We start from the raw sequence: 19625 nt of genomic DNA, 5'->3' as shown, positions 1-19625 counted from the left end.
ATTTTGCTCCATCTACAAAGCTTTTTCCAGTAACCGACAGGGAAAATTAGCGAAGCATGATTCCACTTAGTTTATGCGGTACTACCGAATCTCACAACTTACAATTCTAAACAAAGAGGCTAAAAATAATACATCGTGTCTCTTTTCGGAAATATTATTTATTGTTTTGTAACAATATAGACTTCAAAATCAACGATTGTAGAAAAGCAAGAAATATTGTGCATTAAATTAAACCACTATGTGGTTATAAACAAAATGTTTTTCATAATACTCTGATACGAAATAGGCAATCAAGCGATATGCAAGTTGTACCTTAAACTGCATAAACAGGAATTATCGATACTACTATGTAGCCAGTTATTAACGCATATATATATGTAGCTGAACTATACATATACACTGCCAGTTTTTGATCGACGATTTCTACGTTATTGACATTGTAATTACGTTCTGTGTAGAAATATACGTCCGTTGTACACCAACTGATCGATGAACATGAGTCACGACCCGCCCATTTGTAATTAGACTAGTTTGCACACATAGGAGATTCTCATTAATCTTATAATACATAATATGTTGCTTCTTTCCCTCTTATTTAGATATCAATAACAATTGAGATTCGATTATTAGGCTACAGATATTTTCATATGTCTTCATATACGCGAACAACCACTAAGCAGGATAATTATACATACATAAAATACAATATTTTTGTTGGATCCTCGATATAGCCTATTTCTGGTATTTCGATCGCGTTCAAACATAAAATCATTGTAAGAGGTTAGGATGCATTGACAAATTCATCGACGTTGGTGCAGCTAATTCTAATCTAAGGTTTAACCATGATCTCATATTCTGGGAACGCAATCTCAGCACCACCAAACGCTATGTAGCACACGCTGTGCGAAGGTTGTACTTTGCCGATTGTCATAGCGCCTTCGTGCTGTACGCGGCCAGCATAGAGTGGCTCTCCGTCTTCTGATTCACCAGATGGAATTGCGTTGTGAGGAATGTTGTTTCCGGTTGTTGGGACCCACATTGGGTTGCAACCACAGAGTACCTAAGAGAGAATAGTTATTAAGTTATAGTTATTTTTTGATACTAATTTAATATTTTTATCTCATTTATTAGATTATTTTTTTATGCGAGTTAACCCTTTGAGTACGGCTGTCAATGATACAAAATAAACGAAACCAATATTTGCTTCTATCCTACCTGATAATCAGTCTTTCCATGTTCTTCACCACCCCAAGCCACATAACACACAGAGTCTCCTGGCTTCACTTTGCCAGGTAGAAGAGCACCCTCGTGATAGGCTCTGCCTACATACAAGGATTCACCACTTATATCTTTTCCCCCTTCGACTGCACCTGGAGGAATTATTCCGCCAGTTGCCTCACACCAACAGAATTCTCCTATATCCATGACGCCCGATGGTGGAGGTGGGGCCGATGGATTCACGTCTAGAAGCAGATGCCATGGAAACACATTAGCCGCAGATGGTCAGAACTTATTTCCTTTGTTATTTTTTGTATAAGATTAAGGTAGCGCTTTCCAACCATTACTCAAGTGGCATCAGATTTTTCCTCTTCTTCTTTATCATGTGTGTTAAATACATATATACAGGCATCTATTATGTCTTTATGTTGGATAGCACTTGAGCAAAAAGTAAACAATGGTATTAGAAAAGCACATTATAAAAATTCTCATCTCTGATTAGATCCAACATCTCATGCTTCGTACAATTAAAAAACAATGCACGAAATTCGAGGAAAATTATGATTTATGACGTTAATAACGTTTACGGTAATGACACGTGTGAAGAACGATGAACGCATACCAAATGATAATGCGAAAACATATTATGAGTTCTCTCCGGAATGAGCTTTCACGATGTTTTCGGCAGAATTATTTAACATAATAAATAAATCGATCATGGGATGAATCGCATCGTAAGCAACTATTGGATTTAAGTTACGACGGAAAGAATGGGGATCGATCAGGAGGGAAAGGCATTTAAAGAATGATGCGTCTGCACTAATCTGCAGAAAATGAGGATACGATGACCTCGGCATACTTTGTTGTACATGCGGCTATTAGGGTCTCGTGTAATAATATGGCTTGTATTCCGTGCAAATACGCATGAGCATGTGCATGTACATATAAATCACCATGAACATATTGAATCAAGGCAGTTACATTTCTTACATCTATTCTATTCCTCGAAATTCAAATACTATTATTTGTTAAAAAATTACAATTATGTCTCCTTGTGGGTGTAGGTGCTTAACACATTTACTGTATATTGAAAATCTTAGAATTCCTATAGATATGTACATAGATACGTGTAAAAATTAACAGAATATCTAACGTTTAAGATGTTCGATACAACTTGCAACGAAAAGTTTTACAAAGTAGGCGTGTGACGTACAGTAAACGTGTTACTGTCATTACTTCAATTACGACCGGACACGACAATTGGCGTGCTAACTGAACTAAACATTTTCAACCGAGAACATTAATCTGCAGGCAATCGTGAACGAAGTATAAGGTACGATTAACATACGATGCTCTTTTCTACCATATAACTATACAATAATAAAAGGTTATTTATTTTGAAGGTAGAATTTAGAACAGTACAGGGATAGTAGTTATAGTAATTCTGTAAAATTCTGTTCGTTGTTTATAGTAAATAAGCTGGGATCGGTAAAGCGTTAATTTTAGCATTTGCACCCAAGATGGGATCCGTTGAAAAGAAAGGAAGCAGAAAATATAGCGTGCGTCGTGAAAAATAAGATTGCACTGATAGTTACGAGAAGCGATTAGTGGCACCGATACCCTTATCCTCGAACTCCCATTATCATAATACTCGTATAGGTACATCTACAAATAAAAAAAGTAGGATTCGTATAAATTACATATTTTACTGAATATTCATGTCTATTAACTATAAAAAATATCCTACTTTTTATTATAATCTTCAAGATAATGAGAAACCAAGCCTCAACACCCACAAACGATTCGTCGGTCGATAATTTCTATCACCAAGGACGAATCGAAGCAAAGAAACAAAAACAAAAAGAGAAAAGAAATGGATATTTAACAGGCAAATTTACTTTTGTGGGGTGGATGGGATGGATACTGCGCGGTTCGAAGTTTCCATTTGCCGGTTGCTCCCCAACCGGTACGCACACCCACGTAGCTCACGCCAATCGGCTTAGGATCTTGCCATTCCATGATCACAGGACCGTTAACATCACCAGCCCTGACCATGATACGACCATCGAGCCAACAAATCGCGAACTTCTTCGTTTCGTTCTCGTTCAGCAGATTTGGCGTATTCACGCGCACCTGTCGGTGCAAAATCAACGTTTTAAAACGAAACCCGAACTCTCGATCTTCCTTTTATTTTGTATTAAAATAAAAAAAAAAAAGAGTTGATAAAACGTTAAAGATTACTAAATAACTATTTCGTTTGATGAAAAATTAAAAGAACGTCGTAATCAATAAATGATTTCGAGTTTCGTAAATTTCGAACCTTGTCGGGTTGTTTGCGATCGTATCTGATGATGGACGCTGTGTTTTCCCAACCCCCGAGCATGATTTCGTACATCGGGCTCGAGTCGCCTTTTTTGTTGGTCAGGGCGATGTGCGCGTTGCTCTTAGCCCTCACTTCGATGAGGACCGAGCCGCTCCTTACATTATGAAACGTGTAGACTAACTCATTCCGTGTTGACAAGGGGCCATGTCCTTATAGGAAATAAAACGTTTAATCTCCAATCAGGATTTGGAAATGAATATTTTTCCTTCTCATTCGCGTTCATTGTTCCCCCAAATTTAAACACTTGATCGATGGTCTTATTCTTATATAAACTTTTAACATACACGTGGCAATAGAATATGTTGGATATATGTATGTACTTACATATTTTCCACTTTCTATATCGCTATGACGATTTTACCATATAGCATATTCAGCTGATAGGGTTATCAACCGTTTCAATTATAAGCTTGGAAATATGAGTGCTTTTGATCACACTGCAGCACAATACAAGCGTGACTCAACTACATGTGATCTATGATTCTTTTCACGTGCATGTGTCCTTCCAATCAAACGGTGTCCAATTACAAACACATATTTTAATATACAATGGGAATATTCGAAAAATATAAAGCAATACAAATGTAAAAGAGTGTTGATACGAAATTCGACACCATTCGAAGTAAAGCGGTAAACGTGCTAGGATAAAACATACTCGAGCAACAGATCTAAAAGCCTAAAAGGGAACAAATATTGTTTCTCGAGGTTTCGTATACTTTACGTACAACGATTTTCACCACCTACACATATGGCTGTATGGGCGACGATGCATTAGTAGAGTCCGTCCGAAATTCCATAAAATACCAGCAAGAAAATCGTATTAATAAATTGAGAATTAAAATTTAGGCACCCTTACATGTGATTTGATAAAAATTGCAATATTTTGTAAATATTTTCCCAAACGGAACACGGATTTACAAAGCGAATTGCTTCTAGAACGCTAAAATAATATTGTTACGACTCTATAAAACCTATTTGTAGACATTAGCTACGATAAATCTACCTAATTTATAAGCGAAAAAAAAAAAGGAGTTTAAGAACATGGAATACGATGAGAAGAGAAAATAATTTTACCTTCGATTAACCATTCACCGGATGCACCCCAACCGGTGCATACGCCGAAGTAACCGATCCCGAACGGTTCTGGATCGGCATACGTGAGGAATGCGCTTGGTTCGCCTTCTTTACCTACTGAGATAACACCATCGCCCCATCTGGAAGATTATGTAAGAAAGAATATTGTATTATTACGAATACACAAGATGTATGAAACACATATTTATCTAAGGTTTCTAAAAACAATAAGGAGAAACAAAAAGATATTCTCACATCTTGTGGTTAATAACTTAAATTATTTTAACACTATCCACCTGATCCAGAATCCACGCGTTTCATCAGCACTCAGGATACCAGGTGTATCTGCCTCGGCAACATCGGGTTTCGTCCTATTCTTACGAATTACAGACTTGCTGTTGCTCCAACCACCAATGAAAACCTGCGATTTTAACACGTACGATACATTCGACTCTCGTTTGTTTATTTGATAAATTTTATAATAATAATTAAACAAGTTTATTTTTCAATAATTTTTACCTCATACATAGGCTCACCCTCGTGGGGACCCGTTGTAAGTGCGATATGGGCATCGTTTGGTGCTTTTATCCGGAACTGAAGTTGCCCGCTCGCGATAGGATAGAAATTGTATTCCAATTTATCCTCAGTAGAAAGAGCTAAAAGAAAAGAGAAAGAAATTCTTAGACATTTATTATACATTATAATATGTAATGTAATTATATTTATATACATTTTTCCAGTTTCCATCGTATTTATTAATAATAATAATAATAATATTTTATAATTTCTTAATAATATCTAATAGTAATCAAGGATAACATTAATAATGACTTTGATAAAAATTTAATCGAGCTGAAACTAGGTCCAATGTTTTTAAAAATCAGTTGAGTTAAAAAAACTGACAAAGGATTTAAAATCTTCTTTGGCTGAAGAAATTCAGACGCCCAGACGTCTGGACGCCAAGACATCCTACACAGTATCTACAATAACATCTATTTACACAGACGCAGCGGGCTGATGTACAAAAGTAGGACAATGCAGGACTTGCATCGATCAATATATCGTGTGCTCGCGAGAATTTCGCCTCTAGATCGCCTCGTCGTACGTTTCGCGACTATAAATCACCTCTAGCGATCGATTATTTACGATTACAATCACGATTACCCAACATTCTCTATAGGAAAAGTTGGTGGTAGCTTTTCTTATTCCAAGCACGATCATTTGGATTTAATGAGCATATAATACCAAGAATATTAACTGACAGAGATTAATGATTCGTTTTATCAACAGTATCGATTATTTTACTACATTCGATGCAACTCTATATAGTTCATGATGTGTAATATAATAGAAGTCTGTGTCAATAAAAAAAACCTAATTTCCAGCTTTTGATCTCCAAGTTCAGTCTAATACTATTCAAGTCATCGTTAATGAAACGGTTTTTTTTTTTTTTTTTTTTTTTTTTTTTTTTTTTTTTTTTTTGTGGAAATGGAACGATTCCAGTCGTCTAACGTTTAAGGAGCGATCGTAAAATCGTTTAATCTTTTTATTTTTCGAACCAGCTGCAAACGATTCTGTCGCACGACCATAAATTCAATTTGTTCCTGACGCGTCAAATCAGCTTAATGTCATCAATGTTATTTTTCATCTTGTACGTATGCACCTACATTTGGAGAATTTACACTATAAACACGTATTTCCATAATGAGATACATTGGCCGGAAACAGTTACATTCAGTTTGCTTTTAAATTATAGTCTTGTACAGTCGTTCTTCTGCTCGAAGGACTGCACCTGGTTTCTCCTCTATACGCTTCAGAGAAACACCTTGCACGATAAAACATGTGCTCTGACTTTGTTGAATTATTAACGCTGATTACCTCTGCCAACATTCGACACATGCTTCTTTAAATTTTTTCTAGACTTTGTAAAAGATAAATAAAAAATTGATCTTAATATTTGTTGGTTTTCGGAATTTTTCATGCTTGATAATTATTGAAAATTATTGTTTTTTACTAATTAGGTTGGAAATTTACCTGGAAATTTAATTAACGACATCAACTGAATTCCAAAGTCTGTGAAAATTAACGCTAACACGATTGTCTCTATCAAAAGGTTTCGCCAAAACGTGTGCCCGGAAAACATGCACATTCTACATTTATCAGTCTACCGACACTGACAAATTATCACACTAAATTGTTTATTTCGTATTAAATTCTTGCATTCGAAATTCTTCGTAATCTATTTCATGCTATTTATCGATAAACAATTGATATTAATTTCGCTAGAAAATTGCTAACCCTAAAGCGCAAGTAAATTCTTTCCTAATTGAACACCATCGCAAACAAACTTCGATTAATTAAAAAATTGCATAGATCTTCTATTATCTTCGATTCGAATTTTAAATGTTGAATTTTTATTTAAATATCGAGTAATATGCCACGTGACACTATGTTGCTACGCTGCAGGTATACTAAAATTACGTTATAGCATTTCCGTTAAGTAAAATGAACTATATCGACTATCAAGACGATGATCCACGTACGAAATGACCGTTGTTACACCTACTACTACTATCGAAATGTTCTGTAACACGCGACAACAAGAATTTGCTGGACGAACGCAATGCTTATAAATAGCGGCTTGTGTCACGGAGGCCACGTTCGTTGCTGACATCATTGTGTCATCGTCAACAATTTGAATCACATCGATTTTTGTACATCATGAATCAATCACCCACGTTCCATCTTTCACAGCAACAATTTTTATCTCATACATTACTATGTTTTGAGCCTAAAATTATGTAATAACTTTTTAGACTTGCTTCAAGATTTTCTGTACGAGTGCTAATCTCTTCATTAACATTTTCTTAACGTAAAGTAGTAATAAAATAGATTAAACGATAAGGCGACCATGAATAATAGAAAGTTCCATTACGCGAGGCCTAGAACGCCATTGTGATGATGTCATTAGTATTTTAATGCCAATTACATACATACTTCGTATAGCGGTACTTCGATGATTCAAAGTGATCAATGTGTTGAACTTTTACGTCAAGAGTAATCAGTCAAAGAGTCACCTCCATATTCGGATTAGAAATCTAGGGATATTGTGACATCTCATACCCTTGATAATATTTTCTAACTATCCCTATTTTCATAAATATCGTTTATCTACAGTTGCTATTAATAACAGACATAAAAAGAAAGAGATTAAAATAAGAAAAATATCATATACTTGTTAGAATAAATGTTTGCTTGTATGGAATAACCTATATGTGCTTTTACTGTACAAAAAGTTTCTTGAACTTTTTTCATTTATTTATTTTTACATTATTTTCGATTAGTTCTCGGATATTCGTTTTGTGGGTAAAATTGATTGAAGTACCAGATGTTTTATAAAAGAAGTATTACGCTTTACGTTGGCAATTAACATAATAATGAGAAAATTAGAGCCATTGAGTCAATTTCAATTGTGCAATGATGATCGTTGGTTGGTTCCACCGTTTTGACGTTTATTACCGTATTATTCTAATGCTTTCATTAACATGACTCTAGAACCTATTTTAATGTATAATGTAGCGAATATGACTTTTTACATCTAATTTTGCTAACTTCACTGGATCCGTTATATCATGTTCTATCATTTCTAGCGTAAATGCATGGTTGCCAATAGTTTGACGATCATGTGTCCAGTAAACTTCATAGTGTTCATTCGTGTTTTACTGTCATTGACCTCGCATAGCAACTCTCTTCCTTTTGCTAGCAAGCTGGACCGCGCTTCCTAACGGAAAAAGTATTCGCATGTACCAATTAAATTTAAAAACAGATAAAAATTTCTATAATTCATCTTTATATAGAACTTGTTGTAGAACTCGTTATATAGAAAGTGAAATTTCAAGTTGTTTCATACATATTTATAACGAATATAATAGGTATATATGTACATAAAAGTTTTCTATAGCATATTCCTTTTATATTTTTTCTTTTCTTTCCTTGAATAAAGAAAGTGTATTAAAAAAAAGTATAATAATATTACATTTAAATACAAGGTACAGCAAATACATGGTAATATATCGAAACAAATATGGCGATTTCCGAATTCAAAAAAATGAAGGTTTCTACAGAGATTCCAGAAAACTTGAGAAAATAAGCGAGAACAGTAGAATTATACGTTACGAAACGATCTGGAACTTATGGTTGGTTGCACAAGAAATCCTGCAGAGATGACGTGATACCGGAATTATGAAAATTAAGGCTGTGTCACATATGAAACAGTACTGTTATGATTTCTCAACCGTAAAAAAGTTTCTTCAGAAAACAAGAAATCTGATTAGACGTTATTTTTGAACTACGACTGTTTATGCATTTACAAGATACATATTTAAAGTTGTAAAAATACACAGATCACGTAAAATATTACATAATATGCAAAAATATATCAATTATCCAAAATACACTTACATATGTACACATTATAACATATACATATTTACCACAAAATAAATCTCTGCTAAGATTCCACTTTTGTATGTAGTGTTGGTAAAAATACAAATTTGCCTAATTATTCTGCTATTCTACATTTCTATTAACATTATTCTATTATTATAAAACTCATATTGATAAGATGTTCAAACTTTCACCAGACCTACAAGATTTAGGTTAAGCGAGGACATATTTGGACTTTAATGGAACTAGCACGAAGTTGTATAGATTCGTGAAATCGCATTGTACATAGCTAAAAAAGCCGGCCGGCCGGCCGGTTTGTCAAACCGGCAGCACAGTGTACGCTAAATATACTAATTTAACTAGACACTAGAAAATAAATTACGTAATAAGACATTCTCCTGTAAACATAATTCTATTCTTCGCCATTTCCTATAGATCCTACCTATATAGATCATCCTATAGACCCTCAATATCTACTACTTCGATAGATATTCTCGAACATTCGATGATTCCTTTCAACGAAGTGAAAATATTGTTCGCATCTATTTACCATTTTCCTATCGTTTCTTTAGATTCCTTGGTACAAAATTAGACATGATTATTGAAGATACTGTGGAATTATTATAGGCATTATATTAGAGGGATGATATTTGCAATTAAATTAATCATAGCATTGCGTGTTTCTGAGAAGTGTTATGATACATTAGAAACGAATTCGATATTAGACTACCACGATAAAAATAGACGTGATCCTTTCAAAGTCATGCGAAAGATTTTCGGTGATATTTCACACCTTCTTTCAAAATACATATTATCTTACAATGTTTATTATGACAATATGTATAATAATGATATCTATATAACGTTATAATTGCGTCAAGTACCACAATTGTTACAAGTAATGGCTCTTATTAAATGTGTTGTTACATGTTATACTACAATGCATTATGTAGAAATGAAAGGTAGGATTGAAAAAAGTTGATGCTTTGTAAAAAATTATTTTCTCGACAGTAATTAACACGTATTTACTTAAAAGATATGCAGTTTCAAAAAATATTTCAGAATACTTCCATCGAACGATCATGATGCGAAACATGAAAAATATAATATTTTTGTAAACGATTTTTGGTAAAAATTATAATGCCTAACTAAATATAACGTATTTCGAATTACATGAATACAGTACATTTCTAATTTGTATGTGTTGATAATAATTATCTCAGAAAATTACTTATTCAAGGTATCTTCATATCCATGTGTATTTGTACAAGTAGAAGATAGTATTTGTATTTTTTATTTTTTCCTATATTTCTTATCTTTTTTACAAGGAAAAAAATTATAGTTTAAATAAGTAAATATGAATAAAAAATTGTATTTCTAAAATATAGAAGTTAACCGATTTATCATGTTTAATTATTTATGCAAAAAGAGGTTTCTAATATCAAATAGGCAAAATGTAACTACAAATGGAGATAAATTAGGAAAAGTAATAAAAAAATAGAAAAAAGACGTTAATATTGACTTAGCCATATAATTTGTTGATATAAAAATGCAAGTGCTTACAAATAGCCATAGTGTTCTTCCAAATACAGACAAAATCAAAAATCACTGTACTACGTAACAATCACCTGCTCTTCGCGAAGGTTGAATTCGTACTGCGACGAAATGCGTCGTTTTGGCGCTTTACGAACGTAAGCCACTCGCGCATGCCCAGTACACATACTACAGGCGCAAGGTCTTAACGGCAGTAATTTGCAAGCGGTAATCAAACAAATAAGATGAGTCATAAACTACCGACACATGTTCATTTTCGAATGTAAACTGGTCAAAAAATTTATTTAAAACTGCAGATGCGCCTAAAATATTTTTATAATACGTGAAAATGCGTATTTGTCATCTATAAATAGAGCAAAAGATTTAAAGCAAAGTTAAATCTTTGAATCTTTGAATTCAAACATAATTCCCAAATTTGTTAAGTATCAATGCAATAGTTAAAATAATCATGCTGTTTACTATAGTTATGCAATTATGTGGGCAATTCGACAGATGGTGAATAATTCAAGTAGCATGATTCATAAACTCTAATTACTTTTTGATCATTATATGTATTAACAGATACAGTTGATTGTAAGTGACTTACATTTTTTGGCAATACAAATGGCATTAACAAATTAATCCTTATTGTACGATAAGAATATTAAGTTGAATCATCACCTTTTATATATATATATATATATATGTATGTATGTATGTATATATGTATGTATGTATGTATGTATGTATATATGTATATATATATACACATTCATACATGATATAGTTTATTCATTCATAATATCAATATAAACACGTTTAGGGTAATGTTGTCATTATTGTAAGTACTCTTAGTCCTACTACCTAGTAGTATCAACGAAGACTGGCATATAACACTTTGTTTTCACAACGATGATACGACTGATAATGTCGACTAAATGCAATTACGTTTGTACGATAATGCTAACTAAACTGGTTTCATTCATGCGTAACTTTACAAAAAAATGCATACATGTAATTTCATATACTCATAGCTTCGATGACTTTGTTAAACAATAATACGCTGCTACATAATAATTCTAACGAATCATGCCGAATACGTGCAACATTATCTACATATAAGTTTATTCGGAACACGATTTCACGTTTTTATACACCGTAATTATTTAGCAAAGCCTAATATATCCTTAGTTTAATGAACAGTACGGCCATGTTATGATAAATATGTATGTGATAGGTTTAATATTTACTAAATTCTTAATATCTTAAAATTTATAGCTATTTATGTAGAAAAATAATGGAGTAATTTATGGTAATTACATTTTTACATATACACACACAAATATGTAATGAAATATCAAAAAATTATTATTCGATTAATTAACAATATAAAATACTGATATTTTTTCAAACAAAAAGAGCTCATACGCACGCAACTTTAGAAAATATTATCAGGAATGGAATAACTTTAAATACTATCAATACCAGTTAATTCTTTGAGTTTGGTTATTAAGTCTTCGCTGTAGGCTTTACAATCGATTGGGGATACATCAATACATGTTGATCTTAACCTGTTTTCATCCTGTAAATAATTCGGCTCGATAAATAATTACAAATATTAGAATCTTAGAATCAAATATTAGAATCATTACATTGAGTCAACTTACACCGAATGTTTCCATTTTCGTTCTTATCTTAAATATGAAACTTTTAAATGTTACATCGCCAAGTTTTTCGAGGTAAGCATCGTTATCATTTTCTTTTAATTCTCCAAGTTCCTGAGCTGTAATACCTAAAATTTTCTCTGTTTCGTCATTAAATGCTGTGACCCACATATTATCTGTCCAGTCAGCCAAGCTTAGCTGCAAATATATTAAATATTAATAAATCTGACTTGCGTCTAAATAGATGAAAACAAAATTTATTTTGCACTTACGCTTCCAAGTAAACGATATTTGAAGTTAGGGAATTCTTTGTTACATTTTTCGCACCTGTACATGCCATTTGCTTGATCTATCACCTACAAAATACAATCTCTTAATTGATGGTGTTTTATTATATCTACTTATCTACTTATAAATACAAAATACTAATTACCTTTTTTTTGCAATTTTCACTAGGGCACGACTTATATAAAATATTTTCAGTGCGTAAAAGATTAATGGTCGCCTTCACCGTAAATATTTCCGGACCGCTCTTTTTATCTATTTGACTGTTTGCTTCGCCAATTGTGATCAATGCCTGAGACATTTGAGCTGCACTTCCAAATGCTCTTGAAAGTGGCTTCGCTTCTTCATGACATCCAGTTGTGTTAAACCAACCTCGTAATCTATATTAAAATAAAAAGTATTACTCCAAAACCAAGATTTTTTGCAATTACAATAATAGTTTCAGAGATCTATTAATGATTTTGACACCTATGTGCTTCTGGAATATCTGGATCAACCTGTACAGCAGTTCCGCTGAGAGTGGACAAATTCTTTCCACCATTAAATTCGCCAACACGAGCTCCTTTAATGGCTAAAACTGGATTATCATTTCCTGAAAATTCTTCAGCTTGTGTTCCCCATAGTGTAAGTGTTACCTAAAATCTCAGTTTATGTAATATTATGAAAACTTTTCTATTCATTGAATTTAGTCAGGTAAAATTTTTACCATAGTATTACTTTCATCAATGAGATTAATATCCCTTTTTTTCATGTCTTTACCAGTGGTTCGTGATACTAACATCTGCAAATCACCACGAGATTTTACAATAGCCAAAACATCTGCAACAAATAAGTGTTACGATTAGTAGATAATACATTAAAGTGTTATGATATAATATATAAATAGCATACATTTCAATTCAATATTTACCTATTATATCATTTTTCTCCTTTTGCTCTATATTGTTTATTGGTATGAAATCAAACTGAAGAGTTGGAATTTTATCTCCAATGTCATGGCATGGAATTATTTCTGAATCACCAGTTAGAGTCATTTCATAATCGTTTTTTAAATTATTAAATTGCTTATTTGCTGTTTTTAAAGTTGCTCTGGAAATGTAATAAACCTTCCCAATCTACAAAAAATGTATATTATGATGCAACATTATAAAATACGTACGACAGCACAATAATTACCTCGATCATATCATAGAATTTATCACACTGATCTCTAAATGCAGTGCATCTAATCTCTCCACTTTCATCTACAAGATCCATGGAAAACAATTTTCCTTCACCGCGTGAATTACTCCATGTTCTAATGGTAGATTTATTGACAACTCGTGCCTTTATTACCCACCTATGTAAAAGATTATTTAGCGCATTAAAAAACTATGACATTTAAAAAGAATGAAAAATTAAACACACCTGTTTTGATATGGACTCAATGCAACGATTGGGATTGTGGATATATCACTGGTAGAAGACTGTTGACCACTATACTTTGACACCAGGCTACCTGAATAATAAAATATTAAAATAACATGTTACTGATATGATTTGTACTAATTCATCGTTAGTGTGTATTACTTTGCTGTTGTGAAGCAGTTTGCGCAGACTGTACACTTTGTGCTGGTTTAGATTCACCATCAGCGTCAGCATTTGTTGGATTACCAATTTTATGTCCAACTTCATCACCCGCAACTTTTAAATCAGCACTTAATATCACCATTACTCGTCTAAAATAAAAGGAATTCAATGTTGAATTGTTAATAAAATTTTGTTATTCTTTATTAAATAATTATTGCGTACTTTTGTTTGCCAGCATTATTTACCACGCTTATAGCATATCTATTTATTTGGCAAATGGAAAATTCTGTTAATACATTATCGGTTATCATTGAATTTAATTGCGTGGCAAGCATCGTAAATGAATTTATTCGTTTTCCATCAGATACGAGAAGCCTGTAACGTTCTCCACTATTTGAACTAGATAATTTCTTGTGACCCTATAAACAATTATCGTATTCGAAAATGAGATACTTCAGTCTAAAAACAAATTCGGCGAAGGACATAGTTTATTTACCAATATTTGCAATATCGGCCTATCGACCTCGATCCCGTTCATAATTTTCTAAAAATCAGATAAAATCAATTGCATCACAATTGTATCATAAAATACAAATACTATGTTTAAACTTACATCCAATGCTCCTTCCGTAAGTGAATACATCTTTTAAAACAGTGATACTAACTTATAAAACGTCGAATAAAGCTAATGATATCTGTACATCACACAACGTATTGCATTTGATATTCTTTATGGCGGTATTTCTACTGAGGTATTTCCTGTACGTTTCCTACTATTTTTTTACGGTATCAACTAAGAATATATATCAATGCAAGATAGTAACATAGAGCTTATACTAGAGATGAACAGAAAGATTATTCAGCAGCAAAATCGACACTCAAAATAAGACCCTGCGGTGGTCAAAGGCTATACTGTTCGTCGAAAAGCTCTTGATGTTTCTTGGCGGAAAAAACGAACGAGCACACAACGTTGCAATTATCTCCTTTTGTTGTTTCCAATTGCATTCCTGTTTATGGATTTTTCCTTACTCCAGTGATCATCTAATCTAGTCGAGTATTTCGCTAGCGTAATTAAAGTTTATTTCGAGTAAGGTTATCTTTATTATTATGAAGTTAAAAGCTAAGTTGAGTAAGCTATTCGAATATTTAGATAGCGCGCGCTGTCGTGACTATAGGAATTAATAACATGATGAGAATCTACTTTTGGGCGACATCACATGTGTTAATTCCAATCTTCACTTCGAACAGAAAATTACTAGAAATCACCATACAGATGTTTGTTCTGGAAATTGCAAGGGGACGGTAGACTATATAGTTTATTGATTCATAACGGTGCCATTTATCTTACCTCGTGTTCGGTTTATCAGAAAACCATTTTGTGCGTATACCTATCCAATTCGAACAAAGCCAACGTTAGATCTGCACATTAAAATGAACGGAATAATAAGGAATATACTACGTTCGCCGGTAATTAGAAATTTGTTTCCGCCAACTTTGACTACAGGAATCGCAAGTAATCAATTAAGAACACTGTGGAATGATTCTCGACGAATCCAAATCATACCTATCGCTTCGACAAAACTATTTAAGCATCCAAGTGTTTCTTGTAATTTCGATTATTGCAGACATTCTCATACGAAAGGTACATTATATCGTAATTTATTTCATCATTTCATCGTCATATAAATCAATCATATATGTTGTGAATTTCAGTAATTGCATTTTTAAACATCTATACATTTATATTATGATATATGTATGTTACCAATAATATAAGTTTTATATACTTTATTTATTTTAGGACTGAAATATTTTCATTAAGTAATTGTTTTATCGCTTTATCATAATTATTTCCTTCTCTTTTTTATAGCTGAGAAGGAGCTTGTACAATTTTTAGCTGAAGAAATCATAGCAGAAAAGAAGGCACAAAAATTAAAAACTATTCCCACTGAATTAGATGGATTTAAAGTCTCGCTTGATGGAGCAGATGTTAATTTGGAAAAGAAGCAAGATAATGAAATGTAAGAGAACTTTTAACATAGGTCAATAATGCTATATTATTACAAAATATGATAAACTATTTTCAGCAGAAAATACATTTCTTCTTTTACTACAAATTATCTTTTACAGAATTAGAATCTCATTTAACATAAATCATACTGTTGACTCTGATACTGAACCTGATGTTGAATTAACTACTGATAATCCAGACATTGGTGATATGAAAAGTAAACCATCCTTCACAGTTGATATAATTAGAGACAATCAAACTCTTGGATTCACCTGTTCCTTTAACAATGAACCTGGTGCATCAGGTGCCAATGAAAGTTATAGTAAGTAACATTGAATTCTAACGTATAGTAATATATGTATGTACTATTGTACGATTAGATGAATGTGTTTTTCATGCATCCATTTAATTTCAGATGACATCTTTGGCATAGATGAAATTACTTTATATACAGGAAAACATTCTGTCAATGTGTATGCCGTAGCTGGTGAAATTATTGATGGGGTAAGTAATACATATATTTTATAGTGAGCTTATATGTATCTATAAAAAATAAACCAAAGCGTTGAGTACAAATTGGAGTATCTAGTAACCAATTTGATAATTGACCTTTGGAAAAGTGAAACATTCACACATAAAATAATTTTATTATTGATAAAATTAATACTTGAGAATGTGACAATGATTTGCTACAAATTCTTATCTAATTAATTTCATGTTTCTTTTTATATATGCTTATAGAAATATATATAATATTTATTTTTCAGTATCTATATGACTTACTGATGAATTATCTCGAAGAGAAAGGCATCTCAAACGAGTTTGCGGAGAAATTGGTTGAGCTCAGTACGAGTTACGAACATACCGCGTATGTTAGTTTATTAGAAGGTCTTTCAAAATTCACATCAGGACAGTAATAGTTATTTTAATTTCTACTATATTTATAATTAATTAGATATAGTGTATGTTTATGTGAAAATACGTTTATAATAAATATATATAATACCTATGTTCGTCTTATTGAAGTAAAATGTCTTCTGATAATAAAAGTGACATGTACCATCTATATCATTTTATTATCTCAATGCTACTAATTTTTAAATAAAATAAATACATTGTACCTTAAATTTCATCAAAAACAATTTATTTTTATAAAAAAATTGATGAATTTGTAATTATAAAATAAAAGGAGCATAACAGGTTAGATTGAAAAAGAAAAGAAATCTAATGTTTGAATCCGGTTTCAATGAATATCTTACGCGTACCAACTGCACTAATTATAAGAACATTTATAAAGTGGTGGAGTTACGAGTTGAGTGAAACAATGGCGTAAGTAGTCGGTAGGTCTGGATGTGCGGATTATAAAGAGTGTCGTCGATTTGATAAATTACTTCGACGATAGGAAAGAAATGTCGAACCGCGATCCGGACAATTTGATGGCCACGAACGATGAAAATTTTGATTACTTGTTCAAGATTGTGCTCATTGGCGATTGTGGGACAGGAAAAACATGTGTTGTTCAAAGATTTCGATCTGGTACATTTATCGAGAGGCATGGAAACACAATTGGTGTAGACTTTTCCATGAAGACTGTACTAATCGATGACAAGAAAGTTAAGGTACGTTTATTTGATCTATGATCAATATCGCTATATTTCTCCAATTTTTTTGACATTTATAACCTACAAGTAATTTATATATAAATTTTAAAGAAGAGAGTTCAATAGCTCCTTTAATATAAAATTATTTAAGTAAATATAATTTAACATGGGAATGTGAGATCGAATAGATAATTTTTTGTTAAAAGCGAACTTTCACTTCAGCTTGAATTATTTTGTACAAACTGATATTGATAATATCTTTTTCTTTAATTATATAAAATAGAACAGATATATCATAATACATAACAAATATTGTTACATTATGTTTTCCAAATTAGTAATATAATTTTTTTATATAATATATATATATATCACTTAATATATAATGATATACAAATCATTTAATGTGTTTAAAGATATTTTATTATTATTAGTTGCAAATATGGGATACAGCTGGCCAAGAAAGATTTCGTACAATAACTCAAAGTTACTATAGATCTGCTAATGGTGTTATTGTAGGTATGTGAGAGATATTATTTCTATCTTTTTGTTCACTTAACTATAGAAATATTTATAATGGCTTAAATAACTTTCAGTTTATGATATTACAAAGAGATCTACATTCTTAAGCTTACAACATTGGGTAGAAGAAGTACGAAGGTATACTTCATCACATGTGTTATTAATTTTAGTTGGTGAGATTTGTTTATATATTTTGTTTTAATTATGCTTTGAATATTATATATTAACAAATAAACAACTTATAGGTAACAAATGTGATTTAGAAAGTCTACGAGAAGTTGAGAAAGGAGAGGCAGAAGCTCTTTGTCAATATCTTCCCGAAGTGTTACAAGTGGTAGAAACATCAGCCAAAGAGAATACCAATATAGATTCTGTATTTTTCTACCTGGCAGCAGAACTTAAAGTAAGCATTTGGCTTTCATATAAAATGTAAAATATATAATAAAAAAAGATATAAAAATATAAAATATAAGTAAACACATACTGTTTTCATAATCATATATCATATAACCTTAAAGAAATGCATATGTTTACTTCTTTCCAGAGAAGACATGAAAATCGCCAAATAAATGCTAATGAAGATGAAGTTGTTAGACTTGGTGCAAGTAGAAAATTGTCTTCTTGTTCAGGTTGTCCATACAAAATATTTTAGGTAGTGGTTTATAAACAAATGATATACATATCTTTACTATGTTTAAATTTGTATATAAAATGGAAAAACAATGTACAATATTTTTATAACTATCCAAATAATGTGATATTAAAAGAAATTAATTATATTGTTAATAATGACAGAATAGTAATAATTGTGCTACAAAGCCAGTATTTTGTGACCATTTGATTATGGAACAGGAACTCACTATGGATTTTGTATTAATTTGAAAAATTACTATTCTCTCTTTATCTGCTATTTCACTAGAGACTTAAGATTGAGTATTTTAAACGTATACATTTGTAAATACAAATGCTTAGATTTCATAATATTCAGCGATACTGATATACTTCAACTATTTATAAATATAGCAAAAGTTAATGCACGTATTTATTTTTAATGAAACGAATCTCAAAAAGAACAAATATTATATTAATATATTTTTTTAGAGAAAAAATTTGCTATTGTACTATTTTTTTAATGTTATTGTAATATCGAAATTATTGAAATAAAATGTATATGATGTACTTCATATTTATCTATCATATAATTAAGATAAAAATATTTAAGAAGATATTAGTTAAACAATATATTAAATAATGTTAGTTATATATATATATAACATTATTTATATATATATATATATATATATATATATATATATATA

The 19625-nt window shown here is 31.6% G+C and overlaps 4 protein-coding genes across 6 annotated transcripts; 2 read left to right on the top strand and 2 right to left on the bottom strand.

Annotated features, from left to right (window-relative positions):
- Positions 1-138: 138 nt before the first annotated feature.
- Positions 139-10838, bottom strand: LOC132912975 (uncharacterized). 2 transcript variants are annotated; one of them, XM_060970844.1, is made up of 8 exons: positions 10685-10838; positions 5195-5331; positions 4972-5096; positions 4676-4815; positions 3539-3750; positions 3117-3351; positions 1216-1463; positions 139-1060 (listed from the first exon to the last, which is right to left on the bottom strand). In XM_060970844.1, exons 1-8 carry the CDS (start codon positions 10692-10694, stop codon positions 830-832), a joined length of 1338 nt encoding a protein of 445 aa, XP_060826827.1. In that variant the 5' UTR covers positions 10695-10838; the 3' UTR covers positions 139-829. The 2 variants fall into 2 exon arrangements, with proteins under 2 accessions (XP_060826827.1, XP_060826826.1); XM_060970843.1 differs by lacking the exon at positions 10685-10838 and adding an exon at positions 6710-6839.
- A 591-nt stretch (positions 10839-11429) lies between these two features.
- LOC132912969 (replication protein A 70 kDa DNA-binding subunit) lies at positions 11430-15063 on the bottom strand. Of its 2 annotated transcripts, XM_060970834.1 has the most exons (13): positions 14786-15063; positions 14669-14716; positions 14395-14591; positions 14173-14321; positions 14011-14101; positions 13780-13942; positions 13514-13718; positions 13310-13422; positions 13072-13238; positions 12752-12983; positions 12591-12674; positions 12322-12516; positions 11430-12236 (listed from the first exon to the last, which is right to left on the bottom strand). In XM_060970834.1, the coding sequence occupies exons 1-13, from the start codon at positions 14813-14815 to the stop codon at positions 12123-12125; spliced, it is 1788 nt and encodes a 595-aa protein (XP_060826817.1). In that variant the 5' UTR covers positions 14816-15063; the 3' UTR covers positions 11430-12122. The 2 variants fall into 2 exon arrangements, with proteins under 2 accessions (XP_060826817.1, XP_060826818.1); XM_060970835.1 differs by lacking the exons at positions 14395-14591; positions 14786-15063 and having other exon boundaries at positions 14669-14702.
- A 421-nt stretch (positions 15064-15484) lies between these two features.
- Positions 15485-17249, top strand: LOC132912992 (complement component 1 Q subcomponent-binding protein, mitochondrial). The gene is made up of 5 exons (XM_060970874.1): positions 15485-15814; positions 16043-16193; positions 16303-16505; positions 16599-16687; positions 16951-17249. The coding sequence occupies exons 1-5, from the start codon at positions 15604-15606 to the stop codon at positions 17098-17100; spliced, it is 804 nt and encodes a 267-aa protein (XP_060826857.1). The 5' UTR covers positions 15485-15603; the 3' UTR covers positions 17101-17249.
- Positions 17250-17388: 139 nt separating this feature from the next.
- LOC132912994 (ras-related protein Rab-43) lies at positions 17389-19490 on the top strand. The gene is made up of 5 exons (XM_060970876.1): positions 17389-17802; positions 18219-18303; positions 18381-18479; positions 18552-18709; positions 18851-19490. Exons 1-5 carry the CDS (start codon positions 17593-17595, stop codon positions 18956-18958), a joined length of 660 nt encoding a protein of 219 aa, XP_060826859.1. The 5' UTR covers positions 17389-17592; the 3' UTR covers positions 18959-19490.
- Positions 19491-19625: the final 135 nt, after the last annotated feature.

This window comes from Bombus pascuorum, chromosome 12 (assembly GCF_905332965.1).
Source record: "Bombus pascuorum chromosome 12, iyBomPasc1.1, whole genome shotgun sequence".
NCBI classification, from domain to species: Eukaryota; Metazoa; Arthropoda; class Insecta; order Hymenoptera; family Apidae; genus Bombus; species Bombus pascuorum.
The sequence above is the reverse complement of the archived record's forward strand: the minus strand, read 5'-3'. Positions and strand labels throughout refer to the sequence as shown.

Excerpts from the sequence above, each read along its gene's own strand:
- LOC132912975 (XM_060970843.1), bottom strand. The coding sequence starts at position 6,824 with ATGTGCATGTTTTCCGGGCACACGTTTTGGCGAAACCTTTTGATAGAG. Across the intron at positions 4,816-4,971 it reads ACGCGTGGATTCTGGATCAG|ATGGGGCGATGGTGTTATCT; the intron begins GTGGATAGTGTT and ends ATAATCTTCCAG. Across the intron at positions 1,464-3,116 it reads ATCCCATCCACCCCACAAAA|ACGTGAATCCATCGGCCCCA; the intron begins GTAAATTTGCCT and ends ATCTGCTTCTAG.
- LOC132912969 (XM_060970834.1), bottom strand. The coding sequence starts at position 14,815 with ATGTATTCACTTACGGAAGGAGCATTGGAT. Across the intron at positions 13,423-13,513 it reads GGAGAAAAATGATATAATAG|ATGTTTTGGCTATTGTAAAA; the intron begins GTAAATATTGAA and ends TATTTGTTGCAG. Across the intron at positions 12,517-12,590 it reads AATATCGTTTACTTGGAAGC|CTAAGCTTGGCTGACTGGAC; the intron begins GTAAGTGCAAAA and ends ATATATTTGCAG.
- LOC132912992 (XM_060970874.1), top strand. The coding sequence starts at position 15,604 with ATGAACGGAATAATAAGGAATATACTACGTTCGCCGGTAATTAGAAAT. Across the intron at positions 16,194-16,302 it reads AAGAAGCAAGATAATGAAAT|AATTAGAATCTCATTTAACA; the intron begins GTAAGAGAACTT and ends TATCTTTTACAG. Across the intron at positions 16,688-16,950 it reads CTGGTGAAATTATTGATGGG|TATCTATATGACTTACTGAT; the intron begins GTAAGTAATACA and ends TTTATTTTTCAG.
- LOC132912994 (XM_060970876.1), top strand. The coding sequence starts at position 17,593 with ATGTCGAACCGCGATCCGGACAATTTGATGGCCACGAACGATGAAAAT. Across the intron at positions 18,304-18,380 it reads TGCTAATGGTGTTATTGTAG|TTTATGATATTACAAAGAGA; the intron begins GTATGTGAGAGA and ends AATAACTTTCAG. Across the intron at positions 18,480-18,551 it reads TGTGTTATTAATTTTAGTTG|GTAACAAATGTGATTTAGAA; the intron begins GTGAGATTTGTT and ends AACAACTTATAG.